The following is a 21,568-nucleotide window of genomic DNA, read 5'->3' as shown; positions in this document are numbered from 1 at the left end:
AGAAAGCAGGTGTTGACAGATGTGAAAATTACCGAACTATCAGTTTAATAAGTCACAGTTGCAAAATACTAACACGAATTCTTTACAGATGAATGGAAAAACTGGACCTCGGGGAAGATCAGTTTGGATTCCGTAGAAATGTTGGCAATACTAACCTTACGACTTACCTTAGAAGCTAAATTAAGAAAAGCAAACCTACGTTTCTAGCATTTGTAGACTTAGAGAAAGCTTTTGACAATGTTAACTGGAATACTCTCTTTCAAATTCTGAAGGTGGCAGGGGTAAAATACAGGGAGCGGAAGGGTATTTACAATTTGTACAGAAACCAGATGGCAGTTATAAGAGTCGAGGGGCATGAAAGGGAAGCAGTGGTTGGGAAAGGAGTGAGACAGGGTTGTAGCCTCTCCCCGATGTTATTCAATCTGTATATTGAGCAAGCAGTAAAGGAAACAAAAGAAAAATTCGGAGTAGGTATTAAAATTCATGGAGAAGAAGTAAAAACTTTGAGGTTTGCCGATGACATTGTAATTCTATCAGAGACAGCAATGGACTTGGAAGAGCAGTTGAACGGAATGGACAGTGTCTTGAAAGGAGGATATAAGATGAACATCAACAAAAGCAAAACGAGGGTAATGGAATGTAGTCAAATTAAATCGGGTGATGCTGAGGGAATTAGATTAGGAAATGAGACGCTTAAAGTAGTAAAGGAGTTTTTCTATTTGGGGAGCAAAATAACTGATGATGGTTGAAGTAGAGAGGATATAAAATGTAGACTGGCAATGGCAAGGAAATCGTTTCTGAAGAAGAGAAATTTGTTAACATCGAGTATAGATTTAAGTGTCAGGAAGTCGTTTCTGAAAGTATTTGTATGGAGTGTAGCCATGTATAGAAGTGAAACATGGATGATAACTAGTTTGGACAAGAAGAGAATAGAAGCTTTTGAAATGTGGTGCTACAGAAGAATGCTGAAGATAAGGTGGGTAGATCACGTAACTAATGAGGAGGTACTGAATAGGATTGGGGAGAAGAGAAGTTTGTGGCACAACTTGACTAGAAGAAGGGATCGGTTGGTAGGACATGTCCTGAGGCATCAAGGGATCACAAATTTAGCATTGGAGGGCAGCGTGGAGGGTAAAAATCATAGAGGGAGACCAAGAGATGAATACACTAAGCAGATTCCGAAGGATGTAGGTTGCAGTAGGTACTGGGAGATGAAGAAGCTTGCACAGGATAGAGTAGCATGGAGAGCTGCATCAAACCAGTCTCAGGACTGAAGACCACAACAACAACATATCATAATTCTTTCCCAATTGGTAAAATGTAACTTAAGATAATTTCTAAGGCTTCCACGAGTCTACCCAGCAGAAAGTATTCTGTAATTATAATCACAGAAGTGTGTGAAAAACATAATTTACAACAGCCCAAAATGAGTGTACAATTATGTAGTGAATATGGAAAATAAATACAAACTTGCAACAAGCAGCCATGAGCCTGAAGGATCAAAACACATGGCTGAGATCATACGGCTATTATCTTGGTACCATGGGATGTGTCGCATAACGGGCTTCTCATTATCTCCATTGCAAAGGTAGTACAAACAGAGATCACCTGACCTGTAATATGAAAGAAAACAAAATCTCATAAATGTTACGAGGTTAAACAATTCATAAAAGTAGTGTGGCAGACATTATATGCATGTAAAACCAGTCTTTAAAAAAGGAAAAACGAACAATTTGTAAAACACCAGTAACTTCTAATGTTCATTCCCCCTTCCCTCTCAACCCCCCCCCCTCCCCCCACCACTGCTCCCCCAAGCCCCAAGAGTTGATGCAAGTTTCATTCTGCCTACATTCTGAATAGCACCTTTCAGGCAGCAAATGTAAGCACGCATCTATTTAATAGCAGTTTACACACACACACACACACACACACACACACACACACACACACACAAAACCACGCACACGCATGCACGCATTCAGGCTCACATGTGTGTTATATCATATTTTACATTGTCATTTTGTTGTAAACTTCAGTCACATTACAAGAGTTTAATTCTTTTAAAATACACATAACACAAAATATGGTTCATCATATGTTAGTTAAACAAGTATAAATTCACTGGACAAAATAATAGCTACCCCTTAATAGGATACAGTGGTTGCTTTGGAATGCTGCAGATTGTGTACCATGTTGTCATGTGTCCTTTCATCACCGAGGTAAGTAACTGCAGTGAAGTGGTCTGTATGTGCCAGTCAGTTGTATGGAATCTGCGCAATAAGATAAATCAAAGTGGAGATATGACAGAATGGCAAAAATGCACTATCATGTCTGGACACACTCATGACCACATCGCAAATGATGTGATCTGATTTGTTTGTGTATCAAGATGGACCGTTCAACAGATCTACAGAGAATGGTATACCACTCTCAGCCATGTAATCTGGTATGAAAACAATTGTCATACCAAGATATTAAAAGACTGAGACCAGAGAAGAGTCATGTCTCGTGAATGACAACTGATTTCAAACCTGCCTGGAACTCATGCTGTCAGCGAATGTAGGTCCATCTTAACCAGTTTGTGACCAATGCTGCCAAAGGAACTGCATGCAAGTGATGTTTCCAGCTCATAACACAGATTCTGTAAAATATTAGGTTGTAGCATAAGTTCACAGCATTTTTTGTTTTGCATGTTAATATTCCAGTTGATGTAGGCTTATTTATCAATTTTCATTTTATATTTGTAGTTTACTATTGCTATTTGAGTTTACATATTGCCATTTAGTCATCTGGAGACAGTGAGGGGAGCTGTGATGCCAGCAAATGGAGTGCCAAGTGGAGAAATCAGAATATTTTCAACAAATTCTTCTGTTTGAGTTCAACAGAGTGGTAACAGCAGAGGAGGCAGCCTGAAACATTTGCCCTGTGTATGGGGATCATTCCAAAGGAGAGCGCATGGCAAGAAAATGGTTTTATCGTTTTAAGGAGGATCATTTTGACATTAGTGACTCTCCATATTCGGAAAGACATTCGCTGTTTGATGAATATCGTATAAACGTATTAATCCACCATGATCCACATCAGTGTACTCGAGAACTGGCAAACATGTCGAACTGTGATCGTTCCACCATCGCATGACATTTGCATGCAAGGGGGAAGGTTCAAAAATCGGCGGGTACCACATGCTCTAACCCAAAATCACAAAAATCAGCATGTGGCCATATGCTTGCTCATCACCAATTGGCTTATGACCAAGCCAACCATTCCTATCCTGCATTGTTACTGGTGATGAGAAATGGTGTCTTTATGCTAACATAAGGAAAAGAAAGGAATGGCTGAGCTCAAACAAAGCAACAGTTTCCCATACGAAGACCCGTTCACATCAGCAAAAAAAAAAGTTATGCATCTGGCGGAACAGTGACGGTATGGTGTACTATGTATTGCTTCCTTATTATCAAGAACTGAGAAGTCTCGCGGATGCAGTCGAAGAATAACACCCAGGAAGACTGCATGAAGTGATGCTACTGCATGGTAACATCAGTCTGCATTCTGCTAGACTAACAAAAAAGAAATACCGAACAGGAGTTGGTTTGGGAAGTCATTCCGCACCCACCTTATTCACCTAATCTTCCTCCCCCAGTTTTTCACCTTTTCTGTTGTCTATCAATAAACCTCCAAGCAACATTATTTCTGGATGAAAATGCTTTTCAAACATGGGTCAAAGAGTTCTTCGTCTGAAAACCAAGATTTCTACTGTCACGGAATCAGCATTTGCAGACTGTTGTTATAGTGAAGAATATGTGATAGATGACTAAAGTCCGCGTTATGTGTATCTGTTGCAGTTATTAAACTTATGGAAAAATGCTAAGAACTTATGCACCAATCTAATAGTTGAACAGAGGCATGTAGTGTGGTCTGAAAATTCACAATTTTGCCTTGTTTCAAATGATGCAAGGTGTTGAGTGTACCACTCGTCCAATGAGGGGTATAATCCACTATGTATGTGGGGTGTACATGCCAGACACAGTTCTGCATTTTTGGAGAGTTCCTCGTATCATTCACATTACTATGAACATGAACTAGGATTTTTATTTACACCTTATTGGTGGCTAAATGCTGCCCTTTCTTCTAGGTCTTCATGACAAATATACTACGAACACAGTTTCCCAAAATGACAACAGCAATGTTCACAGATACATACCTGGGTTGATGAACAACCAGGTGCCCTACTATGCCTTGACTGGGTTGCTAAATCAGCTAATCTTGCATGCAAAGGAAATGTCTGGTACTATTTGGAAGTGGATGAAATGTAGCAATCAACATCTGAGCAATTAGGGAGTTCCTCAGCACATAATAATCAATTAGGGTCTTCAGCTATATATGGCATGCCTGAAGAAACATGTGGATTCTCTTGCTCACAAACTGATGACGTTATCACAGTTAGAGGCAGTGTTACAAGGTATTAGCATGGTATCCTGCAAGTGGCTAATTTTTTGTCTGTTGTGCTTGTATTAACTGTAAAGTTGTACATGTCCTGGAAGTGTGGCAGAGCAAACATGAGAGTTTAGCTTGAGGTAAATACATGGTTTTTATTACATATTATGAAAAGGATAGTTGCTACTCACCATGTAGCAGAGATGCTGAGTCACAGATAGGCACAACAAAAAGACTGTCACAAAATACGTTTTCAGCCGACAAGGCCTTTGTCAAAAATAGATGACAGACACAAACAAACAAACACAACTCACACGCACATGACCACAGTCTCTGAAGCCACACTATTAGTAGTGTCTGTGAGTTGCATTTGTGTTTGTGTGAGCGTGTGTCTGTCATCTATTTTTGACAAAGGCCTTGTTGGCCGAAAGCTTATTTTGAGTCTTTTTGTAGTGACTATCTGCGACTCAGCATCTCCACTATAAGCTGTGTAGCAACTATTCTTTTCATATTATTATTATTATTATTATTATTATTATTATTGCAGTTGTGAAGCAAGAAAGAGTACAAAAAAATCCCAAAAATTAAAACAGAAAGCATTTTTATTTTGTAAACATGATGTAAGGGGCACAAAAAGCAGATCTCTCTCCTGACTGGAGAGTGATAAAAGTTTAAACAAAACCTATGTTTTCTAAACTTTACAAAACGAGCAGATATTGGAAACTTCTAGAACATTTAAACATGTTACCAATTTCGACACATAGTTGAAGGTCAACAGTTCACTTTTTACATGGCCTCAAGCTGCTACAATTCTTGAGTACTGCTCCAGTGTTTGGTATCCACACCAGGTCGAATTAAAGGAAGACATTGAAGCAATTCAGAGGTGGGTTGCTAGATTCATTACCAGTAGCTTCAAACAACATGTGAGTGTTACAGAGATGCTTCAGAACCCAAATGGGTATCCCTGGAGGGAAGGCAACATTCTTTTCACGGAACATTATTGGGAAAATTTAGAGAACTGGCATTTGAAGCTGACTGCAGAATGATCCCACAGTCGCCATCATACATTTCACACAAGGATCATTAAGATAAAATATGGGAAACTGGGGCTCGTACAGAGGCACATTTTTCCTTCACTCTGTCTGTTAGTGGAACAGGAAAGGAAATGACTAATAGTTGTCCATGGTACCATCTGCCACACACCATACAGTGGCTCACAGAGTATATATATGTAGATGTAGATGAACATATCCCCACAGAAGTAGGGTCAGACCACTCCAGCACTGCTGATGAAAGAGGTTTGTGGTACTGACATCTCTGCAGTGTCGGGCACAGATGGTGTATTGTATCTGTCCTTAGTTCGTGGGTATAGCCTTCACTGCAGTAAAAGCTATTTTTAAACCTCTGATCAAGATACAGGTAGGATAATCATGCATGTTGATGTGCATCTGAAGGCTTTAAAGTAGCTGTCATATGGTTGCTACGATGATGTGTGGCTTGCATCATAATACTGTTAGACACACTGACTTAATTATAAGTCTTGAAAAATGAGTGGATATTTGGCACCATTTTCCTTTAGTACTGAAGGCTGAAACATGCAGAGTTGTGTACTGGACTAAGTCAGATACTTAAATATTGGAAACGTATCAAAAATTCTCCTGGTAGACATAATATTTGTTTATAGCTTGAATAAACAGTTTTTGCATTCAGGGAACCTTTGACAATACCTCACATGGCAATCAAGACTACTGGTAGAGTATCTGTCCACTCTTCAGAAGTTTAATATCTGAGGATGTCCTTTAACTGATGGTGTGAGCACTATACTAGAACTTTTGCTGAGGGACAGTAGGCATTTGTCCAAATCCCAGGCATTTCTATGAATGTTCCTAGTTCTTTGAATATATGAGATTTGAATTGTTGGCCTTGATCTACAATTACAAATGTTGGTATATCTGATTACATGATACATCCATTAAAGAGTGTCTCCATTAGGAGAGCTTCTGGCCATTGTGAAACGCTGTCTACTACCATCAGCCAGTCCTTACTGCCTTCTGATGGTGGTACTGGTCCAACAATATCCATGAGGGCGTGGTGGTTTGGTGGAGCAAAAGTGCCAAGTGAAGAGGTGACTCATTCCATTTCACTTACAACATTCCATTGCTGGATGAAACTTCAGCAACCCTTTTATCTTAGGTCAAAGTAGTGCTCTCTCGACTAGGTGTATTGTTGCTTTAACTCCGTAATTGGATCAACTCTGAAATGAGGAGATGGCCTGCTGTGAGATCTCAGACAACATACATTCATACACACCCACACTCATGCAAATGCAACTCACACACACATGGGTCATGTGTGTGAGAGTTGTGTTCATATGAGAGAGAGAGAGAGAGAGAGAGAGAGAGAGAGAGAGAGAGAAGAGGTGTGTGTGTGTGGGGGGGGGGGGGGGGGGGACGAAGGCCTGTTTGGCCAAAAGCTCTGTTTGACAATCTTTTTGTTGCGCCTATCTGCAACTCAGCATCTCACTAAGTGGTGAGTAGTAACAATCTTTTTCATAATATTGTCATTATTCCATCCTGGATTTTACACCATGCTGAATCACACATAATCTGTGGTATTGCTCTCACAATGAGAAAACAGTGATACACTGCATCCCGCCACCGAATGCTTTATGAGCTATCAACAGCTAGTGTTCCCACCTGCCACGTGTGATGGTTATTGCATGTTGATGTCCCGGCAGTCGTCACATTAATGTGACTGGACCATGGATCTGTTGTAGGTAGTCTTCAGATAAGGCATTCAGTAATATTTCACAGGATACCTTGTCATACCTACCAGTATTGAAGCTGTAATTACCCCATTAGTTGTTGGATGATGAATGTCTCTTCTGATGATTACAGTATGATCAGGGAATTTACATAAATGCAAATTGAGGTTTCGTTTAAATTTTTAAGACAAATCAGGAGATGAATCTGGTAACTGACTGAAGGATCCTATTACAATGCCCACTCCTGATATTGGGTCTTGACCAAACAATCTCACATGCAGCTTAAATTTCTATCTCAGTGGATTTGATTTTCTTGTCTACTGCGACAACTACTTACCTTCATTTTGCATTAGCCTATCCTTTCAATATATGCTCTTAAATTTTCTCCAAAAATCTCCCTGCTGTCAACCTCATGTTTTAACCAGCTTTCTATATTTAGTATTATGTGAGCTTCACAGTGTTTTAGGAGCGCTTCAAACTTCAGCAACCTGTGTGAGTGCTTCAGCAGTTAACAACTAGGATTTTAATGCTCTTGCCTGTAGGGGGCGGGGGATTTCTTTGGATCTTACACTAATACTTTCAGGTCTCCTTTAGCTACCATTATTTGGACTGGATGGAGAGTCACCTAAATTAAAAAATCACTGTGTGCACCCCATACACAGTCAACTACTGGGATAGCAGCCCCTGATGTGTTGTGCTCACCTGCTTCACTTCGGGGGACCTTACAGTTCACAATCCTATGTTGGAAGTCAGAGCCCAGTTTATTGCAGAACCTTCGCAGTCTCTGGTTCAAGCTTTCCACTTGACTCAGAACCACAGAGCCACAATCTGTTTTCAGGACAATCACGTAGATAGTGAGCTTCACTGAAACTCCACAAGCACTGCTGGTGTTATCAGCCTTCTCTGCCAGTTGCTGAAATGATCCCAGTATGATCTCAGAACCAAATAACAGGCATTGTTCTTTCTCAATGTGTGCCACATTCTGCAGTTGGTAACACCCTGTTTCCCCATTGGCTGCCAGAATAGACTCTTCACCACACTGAATGTGCTCCCAAGCATATAAACTGGATGTACATGGTGTTCCTTCTCATCCCCTTGGTACCATTTCCCTAAGGGTACCATTATTTGGTTTACATTTGGACTGCCAAAGATTTGCGTCTGCCTCCTCAACACAGGAAACAATGCTTTTTCTAGCAGATGTAGTGAGTTTCACTGGCTCAGCTTCAGTGTCAGTAGAAGACAGCAACTGGAACTTGTTGGGATTGGTGTAGCACCCTAAGTTCTCCCTGTCTCCCCTGATCTGCTGTGTAGGATGTCTAGATCTATCACTGACTCGCCACTCACAGTCCAATGGACAAATAGTGATAGACCCTGTATTTCCTGCAGAAGAGACAGTATCCATAGGAGTGGGTAGTATTTGGGGTACCTTTGACACACAATTCTCAGTAGCCCTCCCAACACACCCATTTACAGTTACCTTCTAATCACTTGACAGTCGTCAAGGCACTTTCTAGTTGACGGACAACAACTAACTTGTCCCGTGCCTGAGAACAGCATACACAGTGGCGCTGCATTGTGTCTGATGCAATATTTTACAGAGCAGTAAACAAATAGCATTAAACTATGTTTTTAATTTATAGGTCTGATTTGTTACAAACATCATCAGTAGACTTTTAGAACTGAAGTGATTCACAGCCAAAATGAGATATCTGTGCTGTTACATCAGAAAGTAATCACTGAACTTTAAACAGTGTTTCAGAATTACGTCTTCCACAAGGAACAATACCTTCTGGAGGTTTTAGTGAAAATGTAGCAGGTAAGATAGTCAATCCATAACTGATCAAATTCAGTTTGTTGACCTTTGCAGCTTCCCTGAGAGGCCAATTTAAGTCATGTGGAATGGAGCTATTTGATATGGATTTTAGTATCAAATGAACTATGAGAAAGTAAGGTACATTCTTCCATCATTGTCATTTCTTACCATGGCATACATAGTTTCACACAAATTAGTGGCAATTTTGTTAATGATACCCATGTCTAATTCTGTTAATACGATTTAGTCATGCCTGTGTTGTTTTGATTACGATGCGAAGTTCCTTTGGACATGCATGCATGTTCAAAGTAACAGGCACTGCAGTGACCACAGCCATTACGAAACACATCAAATGAATTCACAATTGCAAATAAGGACAACCATCAGCTGTAGAATGGAATGACGACATTGAAAATTTGTGCTGGATCGGAACTCAAACCCAAATTTCCCACTTATCGCATGCAAGTCCAAAAGAACAGGCACTGCGGTGACCACAGCTGTTACAAAACATATCAAATGAATTCGCAACTGCAAATAAGGACTACCATTAGCTGTAGAGTGGAATGATGACAATGAAAATTTGTGCCAGACACTCAAAGACAGATTTCCCGCTTATCGTATCTATCTACCAATACCGGGCAAGCGACATTCAAGTACAACGTTTGACCTGTATGCAAATATACATAGTGGATGTACGAGTACAGGTCATAGATGCTTGGTGGACAACATATGAACGTTTGGTCTGGCCGTGAGTCATCCACGGATAGTCAAATGGTAAGGTGAATACATGCGATAAATAGGAAATCCCCCCCATGAACCATAGACCTTGCCGTTGGTGGGGAGGCTTGCGTGCCTCAGCGATACAGACAGCCGTACCGTAGGTGCAACCACAATGGAGGGGTATCTGTTGAGAGACCAGACAAACGTGTGGTTCCTGAAGAGGGGCAGCAGCCTTTTCAGTAGTTGCAGGGGCAACAGTCTGGATGATTGACTAATCTGGCCTTCTAACACTAACCAAAACGGCCTTGCTGTGCTGGTACTGCGAACGGCTGAAAGCAAGGGGAAACTATGGCCGTAATTTTTCCCGAGGGCATGCAGCTTTACTGTATGAATAAATGATGATGTCGTCCTCTTGGGTAAAATATTCCGGAGGTAAAATAGTCCCCCATTCGGATCTCCGGGCAGGGACTACTCAGGAGGACGACGTTATCAGGAGAAAGAAAACTGGCGTTCTACGGATCGGAGTGTGGAATGTCAGATCCCTTAATCGGGCAGGTAGGTTAGAAAATTTAAAAAGGGAAATGGACAGGTTAAAGTTGGATATAGTGGGAATTAGTGAAGTTCGGTGGCAGGAGGAACAAGACTTTTGGTCAGGTGAATATAGGGTTATCAATACAAAATCAAATAGGGGTAATGCAGGAGTAGGTTTAATAATGAATAAAACAATAGGAATGCGGGTAAGCTACTACAAACAGCACAGCGAACGCATTGTTGTGGCCAAGATAGACACAAAGCCCACGCCTACGACAGTAGCGCAATTTTATATGCCAACTAGCTCTGCAGATGACGAAGAAATTGAAGAAATGTATGATGAAATAAAAGAAATTATTCAGATAGTGAAGGGAGATGAAAATTTAATAGTCATGGGTGACTGGAATTCGGTAGTAGGAAAAGGGAGAGAAGGAAATGTAGTAGGTGAATATGGATTGGGGGTAAGAAATGAAAGAGGAAGCCGCCTGGTAGAATTTTGCGCAGAGCATAACTTAATCATAGCTAACACTTGGTTCAAGAATCATGAAAGAAGGTTGTATACATGGAAGAACCCTGGAGATACTAAAAGGTATCAGATAGATTATATAATGGTAAGACAGAGATTTAGGAACCAGGTTTTAAATTGTAAGACATTTCCAAGGGCAGATGTGGACTCTGACCACAATCTATTGGTTATGAACTGTAGATTAAAACTGAAGAAACTGCAAAAAGGAGGGAATTTAAGGAGATGGGACCTGGATAAACTGACTAAACCAGAGGCTGTACAGAGTTTCAGGGAGAGCAATAAGGACACAATTGACAAGAATGGGGGAAAGAAATACAGTAGAAGAAGAATGGGTAGCTTTGAGGGATGAAGTAGTGAAGGCAGCAGAGGATCAAGTAGGTAAAAAGACGAGGGCTAGTAGAAATCCTTGGGTGACAGAAGAAATATTGAATTAAATTGACGAAAGGAGAAAATATAAAAATGCAGTAAATGAAGTAGGCAAAAATGAATACAAACGTCTCAAAAATGAGATTGAATGGAAGTGCAAAATGGCTAAGCAGGCATGGCTAGAGGACAAATGTAAGGATATAGAGGTTTATCTCACTAGGAGTAAGATAGATACTGCCTACAAGAAAATTAAAGAGACCTTTGGAGAAAAGAGAACGACTTGTATGAATATCAAGAGCTCAGATGGAACCCCAGTTCTAAGCAAAGAAGGGAAAGCAGAAAGGTGGAAGGAGTATATAGAGGGTCTATACAAGGGCGATGTACTTGAGGACAATATTATGGAAATGGAAGAGGATGTAGATGAAGAGGAAATGGGAGATACGATACTGTGTGAAGAGTTTGACAGAGCACTGAAACACCTGAGTCGAAACAAGGCCCCGGGAGTAGACAACATTTCATTAGAACTACTGACAGCCTTGGGAGAGCCAGTCCTGACAAAACTCTACCATCTGGTGAGCAAAATGTATGAGACAGGCGAAATTACCCTCAGACTTCAAGAAAAATATAACAATTACAATCCCAAAGAAAGCAGGGGTTGACAGATGTGAAAATTACCGAACCATCAGTTTAATAAGTCATGGCTGCAAAATACTAACGCGATTTCTTTACAGACAAATGGAAAAACTGGTAGAAGCCGACCTTGGGGGAGATCAGTTTGGATTCCGTAGAAATATGGGGACACGTGAGGCAATACTGACCCTACGACTTATCTTAGAAGCTAGATTAAGAAAAGGCAAACCTGCGTTTCTAGCATTTGTAGACTTAGAGAAAGCTTTTGACAATGTTGACTGGAATACTCACTTTCAAATTCTGAAGGTGGCAGGAGTAAAATACAGGGAGCGGAAGGCTATTTACAATTTGTACAGAAACCAGATGGCAGTTATAAGAGTCGAAGGGCATGAAAGGGAAGCAGCGGTTGGGAGTGAGGCAGGGTTGTAGCCTCTCCCCGGTGTTATTCAATCTGTATATTGAGCAAGCAGTAAAGGAAACAAAAGAAAAATTCAGAGATGGTATTAAAATCCATGGAGAAGAAATAAAAACTTTGAGGTTCGCCGATGACATTGTAATTATGTCAGAGACAGCAAAGGACTTGGAAGAGCAGTTGAACGGAATGGACCGTGTCTTGAAAGGAAGGTAAAAGATGAACATCAACAAAAGCAAAACGAGGATAATGGAATGTAGTCAAATTAAATCTGGTGATGCTGAGGGAATTAGATTAGGAAATGAGATACTTAAAGCAGTAAAGGAGTTTTGCTATTTGGGGAGCAAAATAACCGATGATGGTCGAAGTAGAGAGGATATAAAATGTAGACTGGCAATGGCAAGGAAAGTATTTCTGAAGAAGAGTAATTTGTTAACATCGGGTATAGATTTAAGTGTCAGGAAGTCGTTTCTGAAAGTATATGTATGGAGTGTAGCCATGTATGGAAGTGAAACATGGACGATAAATAGTTTGGACAAGAAGAGAACACAAGCATGTGAAATGTGGTGCTACAGAAGAATGCTGAAGATTGGATGGGTAGATCACATAACGAATGAGGAGGTACTGAATAGGATTGGGGAGAAGAGGAGTTTGCGGCACAACTTGACAAGAAGAAGGGATCGGTTGGTAGGACATGTTCTGAGGCATCAAGGGATCACAAATTTAGTATTGGAGGGCAGTGTGGAGGGTAAAAATCGTAGAGGGAGACCAAGAGATGAATACACTAAGCAGATTCCGAAGGATGTAGGTTGCAGTAGGTACTGGGAGATGACGAGGCTTGCACAGGATAGAGTAGCGTGGAGAGCTGCAACAAACCGGTCTCAGGACTGAAGACCACAACAACAACAACAACAACAACAACAAATAGGAAATCTGGATTCGAGTTTCATTGTCATCATTCCATTCTACAGTTGCAAGTATGATTTCACTTGATGCATTTCATGACAGCTGTGATTGCCACGGTGGCTGTTCCTTTGGACTTGCATGCATGTCCAAAGGAACTTTGCATTGTAATCAGAATAACACAGGCACTACAATGTCGTATTTATCTTCCGATACCGGGCAAGCAACTTTCAAGTACAACATCTGACCTGTACGAGAATATACAATGTTGGATGCACAAGTACAGTTCGCTGATGCACGGTTGACGACATATGGAGGTTTGGGTCTGGCCGTGACTCGTGCACAGATAGCCAAATGGTAAGGCGACCACATGTGATAAATTGGAAATCAGGGTTCGAGTCTCGGACCAGCACAAATTTTCATTGTCGTCATTCCATTCTACAGCTGATGGTAGTCCTTATTCGCAATTGCAAATTCATTTTATGTGAATTCTGTCAATGGCTTGGAAAAATCTCAAGTGATCAAATGTCAGAGATGCATGAAAATACTTCTGGACTGCTTGTCACAAACAAATTGAAATGAATTACTTTAAAAAGCCTAGGTGATCAGATGTCATAGAGGCTTAACTGAAATTTTGCTTTGATGTGTTTTTCCCCCTCTAATTGTTTAAAGGTTTTCAGCTGAGGAGTAAGCTACCCACACTTAATTCCACAGCAAAATCTGTTAATATGAAGGTGAATGGAATATGATGTGTTAGAATGTTTCTCCAATAAATACTTTATAACACAGTCTGTGTAATTGTGTTTACTTTTTTATGCCACTGTGACATCATATTTCTGTATTCTGAGTTCCATTTCAGCAAGGCATCATAACAGAACCTTCACACTTGTCAGTCCTCCTTAACCCTGTGATGCTGTTGTCCACCACAGTGGACAGCTGTTAAAGTCACTTCTTTGGTGTTTTTGGTATCCTGAGGCTGCAAATTCACACAGGGCACAGCAGCAATAGGGAGTAACTACTGGAGTGGACAGCATGCATTTGCAGATATTTAGGATTGATTAAAAATGCCAAAGTAGTGACATTAACAGCTGTCCACTGCAGTGGACAACTGCGCCACAGGGTTACGAAATGATGGTCCATCACAACAGTGAATGGTCTGCTAAACAAATATAGTAGGATTTTAATGGTCCCAAAACAACTACACAGAACTCTTTCTCACCTACAGGGTAATGCTTCTCAAGTTCAAGAGTAGTCTTCAGGCTAAAATACTCACTTTTCAGTGTCTCAATTTTTCACTAAAACTGCATCTACCCCATAACCACCAGTCAGTTGCAGTTCCGTCATGGCACTGATGTCCTACTGTGTCAGAAATGGGGAAAATATCAGTGTCTTTAAGGTTATATAAAGATGTTTCTTATTCCTCATTCCACAAAAATTTGCTATCCCCGCACAGTTGTTCCTGTAGTATTCATGTCTTAGTTCTGGGGTTCTTCATGTCTTAATCCTGAAGTTCTTCACTGAACACATACAGTAGGAATGTATTTCAGGGAAACTTATTGCATCAAAAATATATTGAACAACTGTGAAATCTGTTGTTGTCATTGTTGAAGTTCTTAGTCCAGTTTGATACAGTTTTCTACACTAGTCGATTCTCCTCAGCTCTGCATAACCACTGCACCCTACATGCATCTGACCCTGGTTGATGTATTCAAGCCTTAGTCTCCCTCTCCAATTTTTATGCCCTCACTTCCGTCTATTACCAAACTGATGATTTCTTTATGTCTCAGGATGTGTCCGCCAACCAATCCCTTCTTTCAGTTAAGTTGCATCACATATTTCTTTTTCTCCCAATTGAATTCAGATCTTCCTCTACCTATCACTACCCATCTTCAGTATTCTTCTGTTACACCACATTTCAAAAACGTCAGTTCTCTTATTGTCTGAACTGCTTATTGCTCAGATTTTACTCCTATAGAAGGTGGTATTCAATACAAATACCTTTAGAAATGACTTCCTAACACTTAAATTTATATTAAGCGTTAACAAATTTCTCTTTTTCACCAATCTGTACTTTAAATTCTCTCTACTTTGGCCATCGTCAGTTATTTAATTTCCCAAAGAGTAAAACTCATCTAATACTTTTAGTCTCACAGTTCCTAATCTATTCTATGAGAATAACACCTAATTTAATTCCACTATATTCCATTCCCCTTGTTTTACTCCTTGATATCCATCTTACAAGCTCTTTTCAAGACACTATTCATTCCGTTCAACTGCCCTTCTGAGTTATTTGCCATCTCTAACATAATTACAATATCAAATAGCAAATATTTTATTTCTTCTCCTTGAAATTTAATTTCCTTTCCAGATTTCTGCTTGGTTTCATTTATTCATTGCTCAATGTACAGACTGAATATCACCGGGGACAGACTACAAACCTGTCTCTCTCCTTTCTTAAATACTGCTCCCCCTTCGTGCCTTTCAACTCATTACTGCAGCCTGAATTGTGTACAAATTGTAGATAACTTTTTGTTCCTTTTATTTTACCATCTTCAGAAAATAGCCTTTTGCTCCCTGCATTTTATCCCTGTTACCTTCAAAATTTCAAGGACCCAAACTGATCTTCCCAAGGCCATCTTCTACCAATTTTCTGTCAATATTTTGCAATCATGACTTCATGTCTTATTAAACTAATGGTTACATATTATTCACACCTTTCAGCACCATCTTCTTTAAAAAAGGAATTATTAGATTAGTTTGAAATCTGATGTTCATTTTGCATACTAGTTGGAATAGTTTACTTATATTCGTCTTTCCCAAGGACCTCAATAAATCTGAGAGGCGGGCATCTACTCCAAGAGCCTTGTTTCAACTTCTTTTATAGCTCTATCAAATTCTTCTTGCAGTATTGTATCATTCATCTCAACTTGATCTGCTTCTTCTCTTCCTATAATGTTGTCTTCTAGTTTGTTTCCCTTATACAGACCCACAAGTATTTCTTCCACTTCCCAGCCTTCCCTGCTTTGCTTAGAATGGACATGCCATCTGAGCTCTTAATATTCATGCATGTGCTTGCCGTATCTCCAAAGGTATATTCAATTTTTCCATATACTGTGTCTGTCTTTCCCATAGTCATGCATACTTCTACAGCCGTGCATTTCTCCTGCTTTGTCAGTTTTCACTTCCTGTCAATCTCATTTTTTAGATGTCTGTAATCTCTTTTGTCTATTTCATTTGCTACATTTATATATTTTCTCCTTTCATAAATTACATTCAATACCTCACGCATTACCCATGGATTTCTGCTGGGCCTTGTCTTTTTGGCTATTTGATCCTCTGTTGTCTTCACTATTTTGTCTCTATAGCTACCCATTGTTTCCTCATACATTAATTACCCCTGTTCCAGTCAGTCATTGCATAGCACTCCCACTGAAACTCTCAACAACCTCTGGTTCTTTCAACTTATTCATATCCCATCTCCTGTAATGTATTACATTTCTGAAATTTCTTCAGTTCTGCAGTTCATAATCAATAAATTATGGTCAGCATCCAGATCTGCCACCGGAAATATTTTGCAGCTAAAAATCAGGTTTTGTTAAGCTCTGTCTTGTCACTAAATAATATTCTGAAACTTTCAAGTGTCTCCAATTCTATTTTATACTTCTTACAATTTTGTGTATCTGTAAGGACAGTACTTGTGCTAACTAGATGCCCCAAAAATTTATTGGGTGACAAACATAAATTTTCTGTATTTTGCAATGACTGTTAAGCAACTTAGGCTTTCATCAAGTGGCTTCGGAGAGACACTATGTCAACCAAAGACAAATCATATATTTCATATATTACAGAAAGTGGTGAAAGTTGTCTGCCAACCCATTATTGAAACTGAGTGCACAGTTGCATAGATTATAAACCATGACTTTAAACCTGTACATTTCACCAGATTTTATGAAGTCAATCTTTCCCCAGTACAGTTTGTTAGTATCAAACTGCCCATAGTGGAGAAATACATCATTCGTTTCAGATAGTTCATGGCTTCATCTATTTATAGCTATGAATAGATAATAGGGCTGGTAAGCAGATCTGGATAACAAATGAGTATGCCAGAGATTCTCTTTTCAGTTCACTTCAAGTACTACTGTAGGAGGTGACAAGCCAGATGCTGACCTGAGCAAATGAAACAGGTGATCATTCAACTGGAGGAGAACTGGCCAGCAAACAGATTAATGCACTCTGCATGGGTACCAACAAAGAAAACTAACCTTACTATTTTGACAAAAACAGAGTTTTACACTGTGTGTTGAACACTTTACATATCACATACTGCAGCATTTCCTCTGAGAATATTATTGCCTTTATAATCACAAAATATGTCTAGAGGCAGGCAAGCAAAGAGGCTTCTTTGGGCAAACCTCTTCATCACAGAGTAGCACTTCCATCCAATGCCCTAAATTTGTTTTGTGCGTGTTTTTTTTTTTTTTTTTTTTTTTTTTGGGGGGGGGGGGGGGAGGGAGGGGGAGGCTGGAAGACAATGACTACAAGTTTAACATCAGTAACACATTTCCTTTTAATTTATATTGGACAAAGCCAATAATTTAACCTATTAACAAGTTAGCAAATTCTACATTAATATTATTTTTAAATCTTTTTTGTGGTTGCATGTGCCACAGTTGCACGTGCCACAACCCTATTTAAAATGGTTTTTATTATTAGTGCTGAAGTTTATTTTCTTTGCTTGCTTAGAGACAGAAGACAATACACTGCTCAGAAAAACTTAAGAGTGAGAAAGATAAAGTAACATAAGATATTAACTGTTTGGTGGTAATGAATTAAAGTGTAGGTCCCCTAGAAGTGCATATAGAGTTGGACACGCCCCACAAAATGAGGCAGTAGAAGGCACGCGGAAAAAAAAAAAAAAAAACAATGTGTGTGAATCAGCAAGCTGTTACAGTGCACTGTGGCAGTGTTCTTCATTACAACATGGCCTGGAGACATTTACATGACTTCACACAGGGAACAACTGTAAGGAGGACGAAGTGTGATGAGTGTAGCTCAGGAGTTTTGCATTGCTCACAGCACTGTTTCATCACATACAGTGGGTGTCCTCTGAACCACAGGTCCTTTTAACCACAGGACTGCTGCCTGAAAGAGAGAAAATGGGTGACCATGCCCAACTATAGCAGCAGATGACTACTGCATTGTGCTACAGACGAGAGGGACTCACATCAAATAGCAAGTGCAATTTTAATTACATTTAACAGGACTGCAAGGCATGCAAAATCTAGTTCTGCAGTGGCACTGAGATTGAACAGGGGTGGTCTCTCTGCCCGGCAACTAGATGTTGCATTCTGCTGACACCCATACATTGGCAGCACCATTTGTGATTGTGCTAAGAGGACGGAGATGGTACCAATGAGGAGTGGGGCCGCGTGCTCCTTTTGGATGACAGCAGATTCAGTACTGATTTTTGAAGTACCCTCATATGGCTAGGAAGATGTAATGCAACCAGGAACACTGTTGAACATGATCATTTTGGTGGTCTAGGTGTTATAGTGTGGGGAGGCAAAATGTTGCTTGGGTGTACTGATCTCTAAATATTTGAACAAATAAAAAGATTCACACAAACATAGCTTTTGGCCATTAAGGCCTTTGTCAGCAGTACACACACACACACACACACACACACACACACACACACACACACACACAAGCGCAACTGTGCCTATCGCGGCTCAGCATCTCTGCTATATGGTGAGTAGCAACTTTCCTTCTCTCGTATTGTTACATTCCATCCTGGGTTTTCCATTGTTTGCTATCTGAACAAATTACACACACCAGTCATCATTACTGTGAACCAGTACTCCTTCCCCATGTCCAACATTTCAGGGGTGCATTTGGCACGGACTTAATTTTTATGGATGAAAGTGCATGAGGACATCAAACAGCACAGGTGGAGCAGCTCTTGGAATGAGATGATAGTCAGCAAATGGACCGAGCTGCTCATTTTTCGACTTGAATCCTATGGAGCACATGTGAGATGCGGTGGGGAGACATACTGTAGCACGCCCACATGCATCAAAGATTGTTCAGCAGTTGTCAACTGGACTGGTGGATGAATGGAATGTCCTACCACAAGAATTCCTTACCAACCTAGTGGCCAGCATGGGAGCACATTGCAGAGCATGCATTGCTGCCCATGATGATCATCCACCCTATTAAGAACCAAGTTTTGCCTTTTTAATGTCCATGAAAAAGATTGTCACTTCTGTTCATTTCATTGCATATTTCTTTCAGTTACCTTCTGTACTACACTCTAGCAGTTCTTTCTATGTATAGTTAAGTTCCATCGAGCCATGCAAGTTGGCAGTGACACATAATGATAAAGTTATTTTTGTCCTTTCATTTTTCACACCAGTGTACCTAATACAAGATGGAAAAGTTCGATAGGCCACAACCCGGCTCTTCAAGATAATACATTTTGTGTGGTAGTTTTCTGTGAATACCATGCTGAACTAAGTGTATTAATTGGTTTCACCACACGTCAATTCCAGTTAAGCTTTTTAGGTAGCTGGAACAAATAATTTTATGTAGTGTACAAACAGTAAAATTTACTTCCATTACCAGCAGGTAAATAGCTTTCTCTGAAGAGAATATGTTACGAAAGTTAACAAGTTCAGCTGTAAATAATGAATTGGTATTAAATAGTAAGCCATTCTTCCAAAGATTATTGAAAAGACAAGACAGAGTCAAGTGGATAAGTAATTAAAAGTGATTTTCTTATCTCAGTTCTCATAGGTGGATGCCACTATTGCATATTTCAGTGTGTCAGGGAACATGCCTTAAGTCACTGACTAATTACAAACATAGCTTATTAGTGCTCCAATCATGACAGCAGATGATATCAGCAACTTCCAAAAAAGGATATTAAATAGTGTTTACAGCAATCTTCTGAGCAGTTGTAGTTTTGAAACTAATACCCATTGATGGTGGAAGCTGTGTATACCAGAGTAAATCTAATGCCTCTGTAAATAGTTGTTTATATTCGCAACCACATAAGAAAGTAATCACTGAAACTACTGGTGAATAATCACCATGTGCCACCATTTCTGACAGAGATATTACCTGGTGACAATATTTCATTCACTTGTTTTATTTGTGTCTTGTTTAATAATTCTCCACACTGTGTTTTGCTTATCCTTAGTTTTTTTAATTATTTTTTGTGTATAGTAGCGTTTCACTTTTCTGATAATACACTTCGGGATTTTACAATACTGATGTGAATTGAATTTTAATTGTTGACTACAAGCTGTCCTCTGGACTAGGTACAGCTCTATCATCCTGACCCAAGATGCTTTAAACCCATGTGTTACCCATCCCCTGCACTGCTTTCATTTAATCTTACATTTGTTTGATCTAAGAAAAATCAAGATTCAAAGTGCTGTAGGGACATGCTTAAAAATTTGAATTAAATTAATTCATCTGCAGTGTTTGTTTTGTGTATCTGTTCCCACTTCCCTTAACATGACTTCTGCGTGAGGTTAAGTCTGTCATTGATTATAATTCTGCTGCATAGTATTCTTCTTTGATTATCTATGATTAATGATTTGTTTGTTTTACTGTAACATCTGACAATCATAGCACGATACAAACTTAACTTGATAAAGAAGGTTGGGTCTAAAACCAAGTTATCACAGGGTGCTTCACATGACTTTAAATTCTTTTTGGGAATCAGTCAGAAAATCAATATCAGTCTCCATAAACAATGAGTCTTCAGTTACATATCCCTCTAACTCCTTGAGTTACTTAGTACAGTTCCTATTGGTAGACTCTACCTCTCAGGGGCTAAAAGCTTGTTTTCTCCAGATCAATTGTGAAACAGCACTGAAGGAGCCGTTCAGTACAATAACCTACAATGCATAAGGTCTCAGGTTTAAAACTCAGTTTCATAAGCTTTTTTTCTTTCTTTCTTTTACACACACACACACACACACACACACACACACTCACACACACACACTCACACACAGTGCTTGTGAAGCTCTGCAGCTGATTACTATTTCAGGAGAATAGTAAATGTTATATCCATGGCTACTATCAGTTACATTACTTATTCAGTGTCTTACATTTGTGACATCTCACTGTGGTGTGGAATGTGTCAGTAGGTTTACAAACAAGATACAGTTTCTCTGTGAAAGTGTGGCTGTATGCTGGTCATTTACATAACTGAAACTTCACTTTAATCTTAATCTACAACAAACTTCATAACCTGCAGATGGTAAATCATCTGTTATATTTCATGAGCAGTGTAGATTCTTTGATTATTCACTTTTCCCTGAACTTTGAACAAATGAATAATATATAGATATCGTTTGCAGTTTGATGGTTCTGCATTGTAACTAACAATTGTATGTTGTGTCGAAATAAATAGTATTTTTACATGATATTTGGTGCCCCCAAGACACTGAAACA

General features: G+C 39.6%; 1 protein-coding gene across 1 annotated transcript in view; it reads right to left on the bottom strand.

The window, feature by feature from the left end:
* LOC126236303 (uncharacterized) overlaps positions 1–21,568 on the bottom strand; it is a 451,155-nt gene that overhangs the window by 416,349 nt on the left and 13,238 nt on the right. Inside the window, exon 2 of the mRNA XM_049945503.1 lies at positions 1,471–1,613. Coding sequence (XP_049801460.1) covers positions 1,471–1,613 — 143 coding nt within the window. The remainder of the gene's footprint in view (positions 1–1,470; positions 1,614–21,568) is intronic.

Source organism: Schistocerca nitens, chromosome 2 (assembly GCF_023898315.1).
Source record: "Schistocerca nitens isolate TAMUIC-IGC-003100 chromosome 2, iqSchNite1.1, whole genome shotgun sequence".
Taxonomy (NCBI): Eukaryota; Metazoa; Arthropoda; class Insecta; order Orthoptera; family Acrididae; genus Schistocerca; species Schistocerca nitens.
This window is presented reverse-complemented; position numbering and strand designations above follow the sequence as displayed.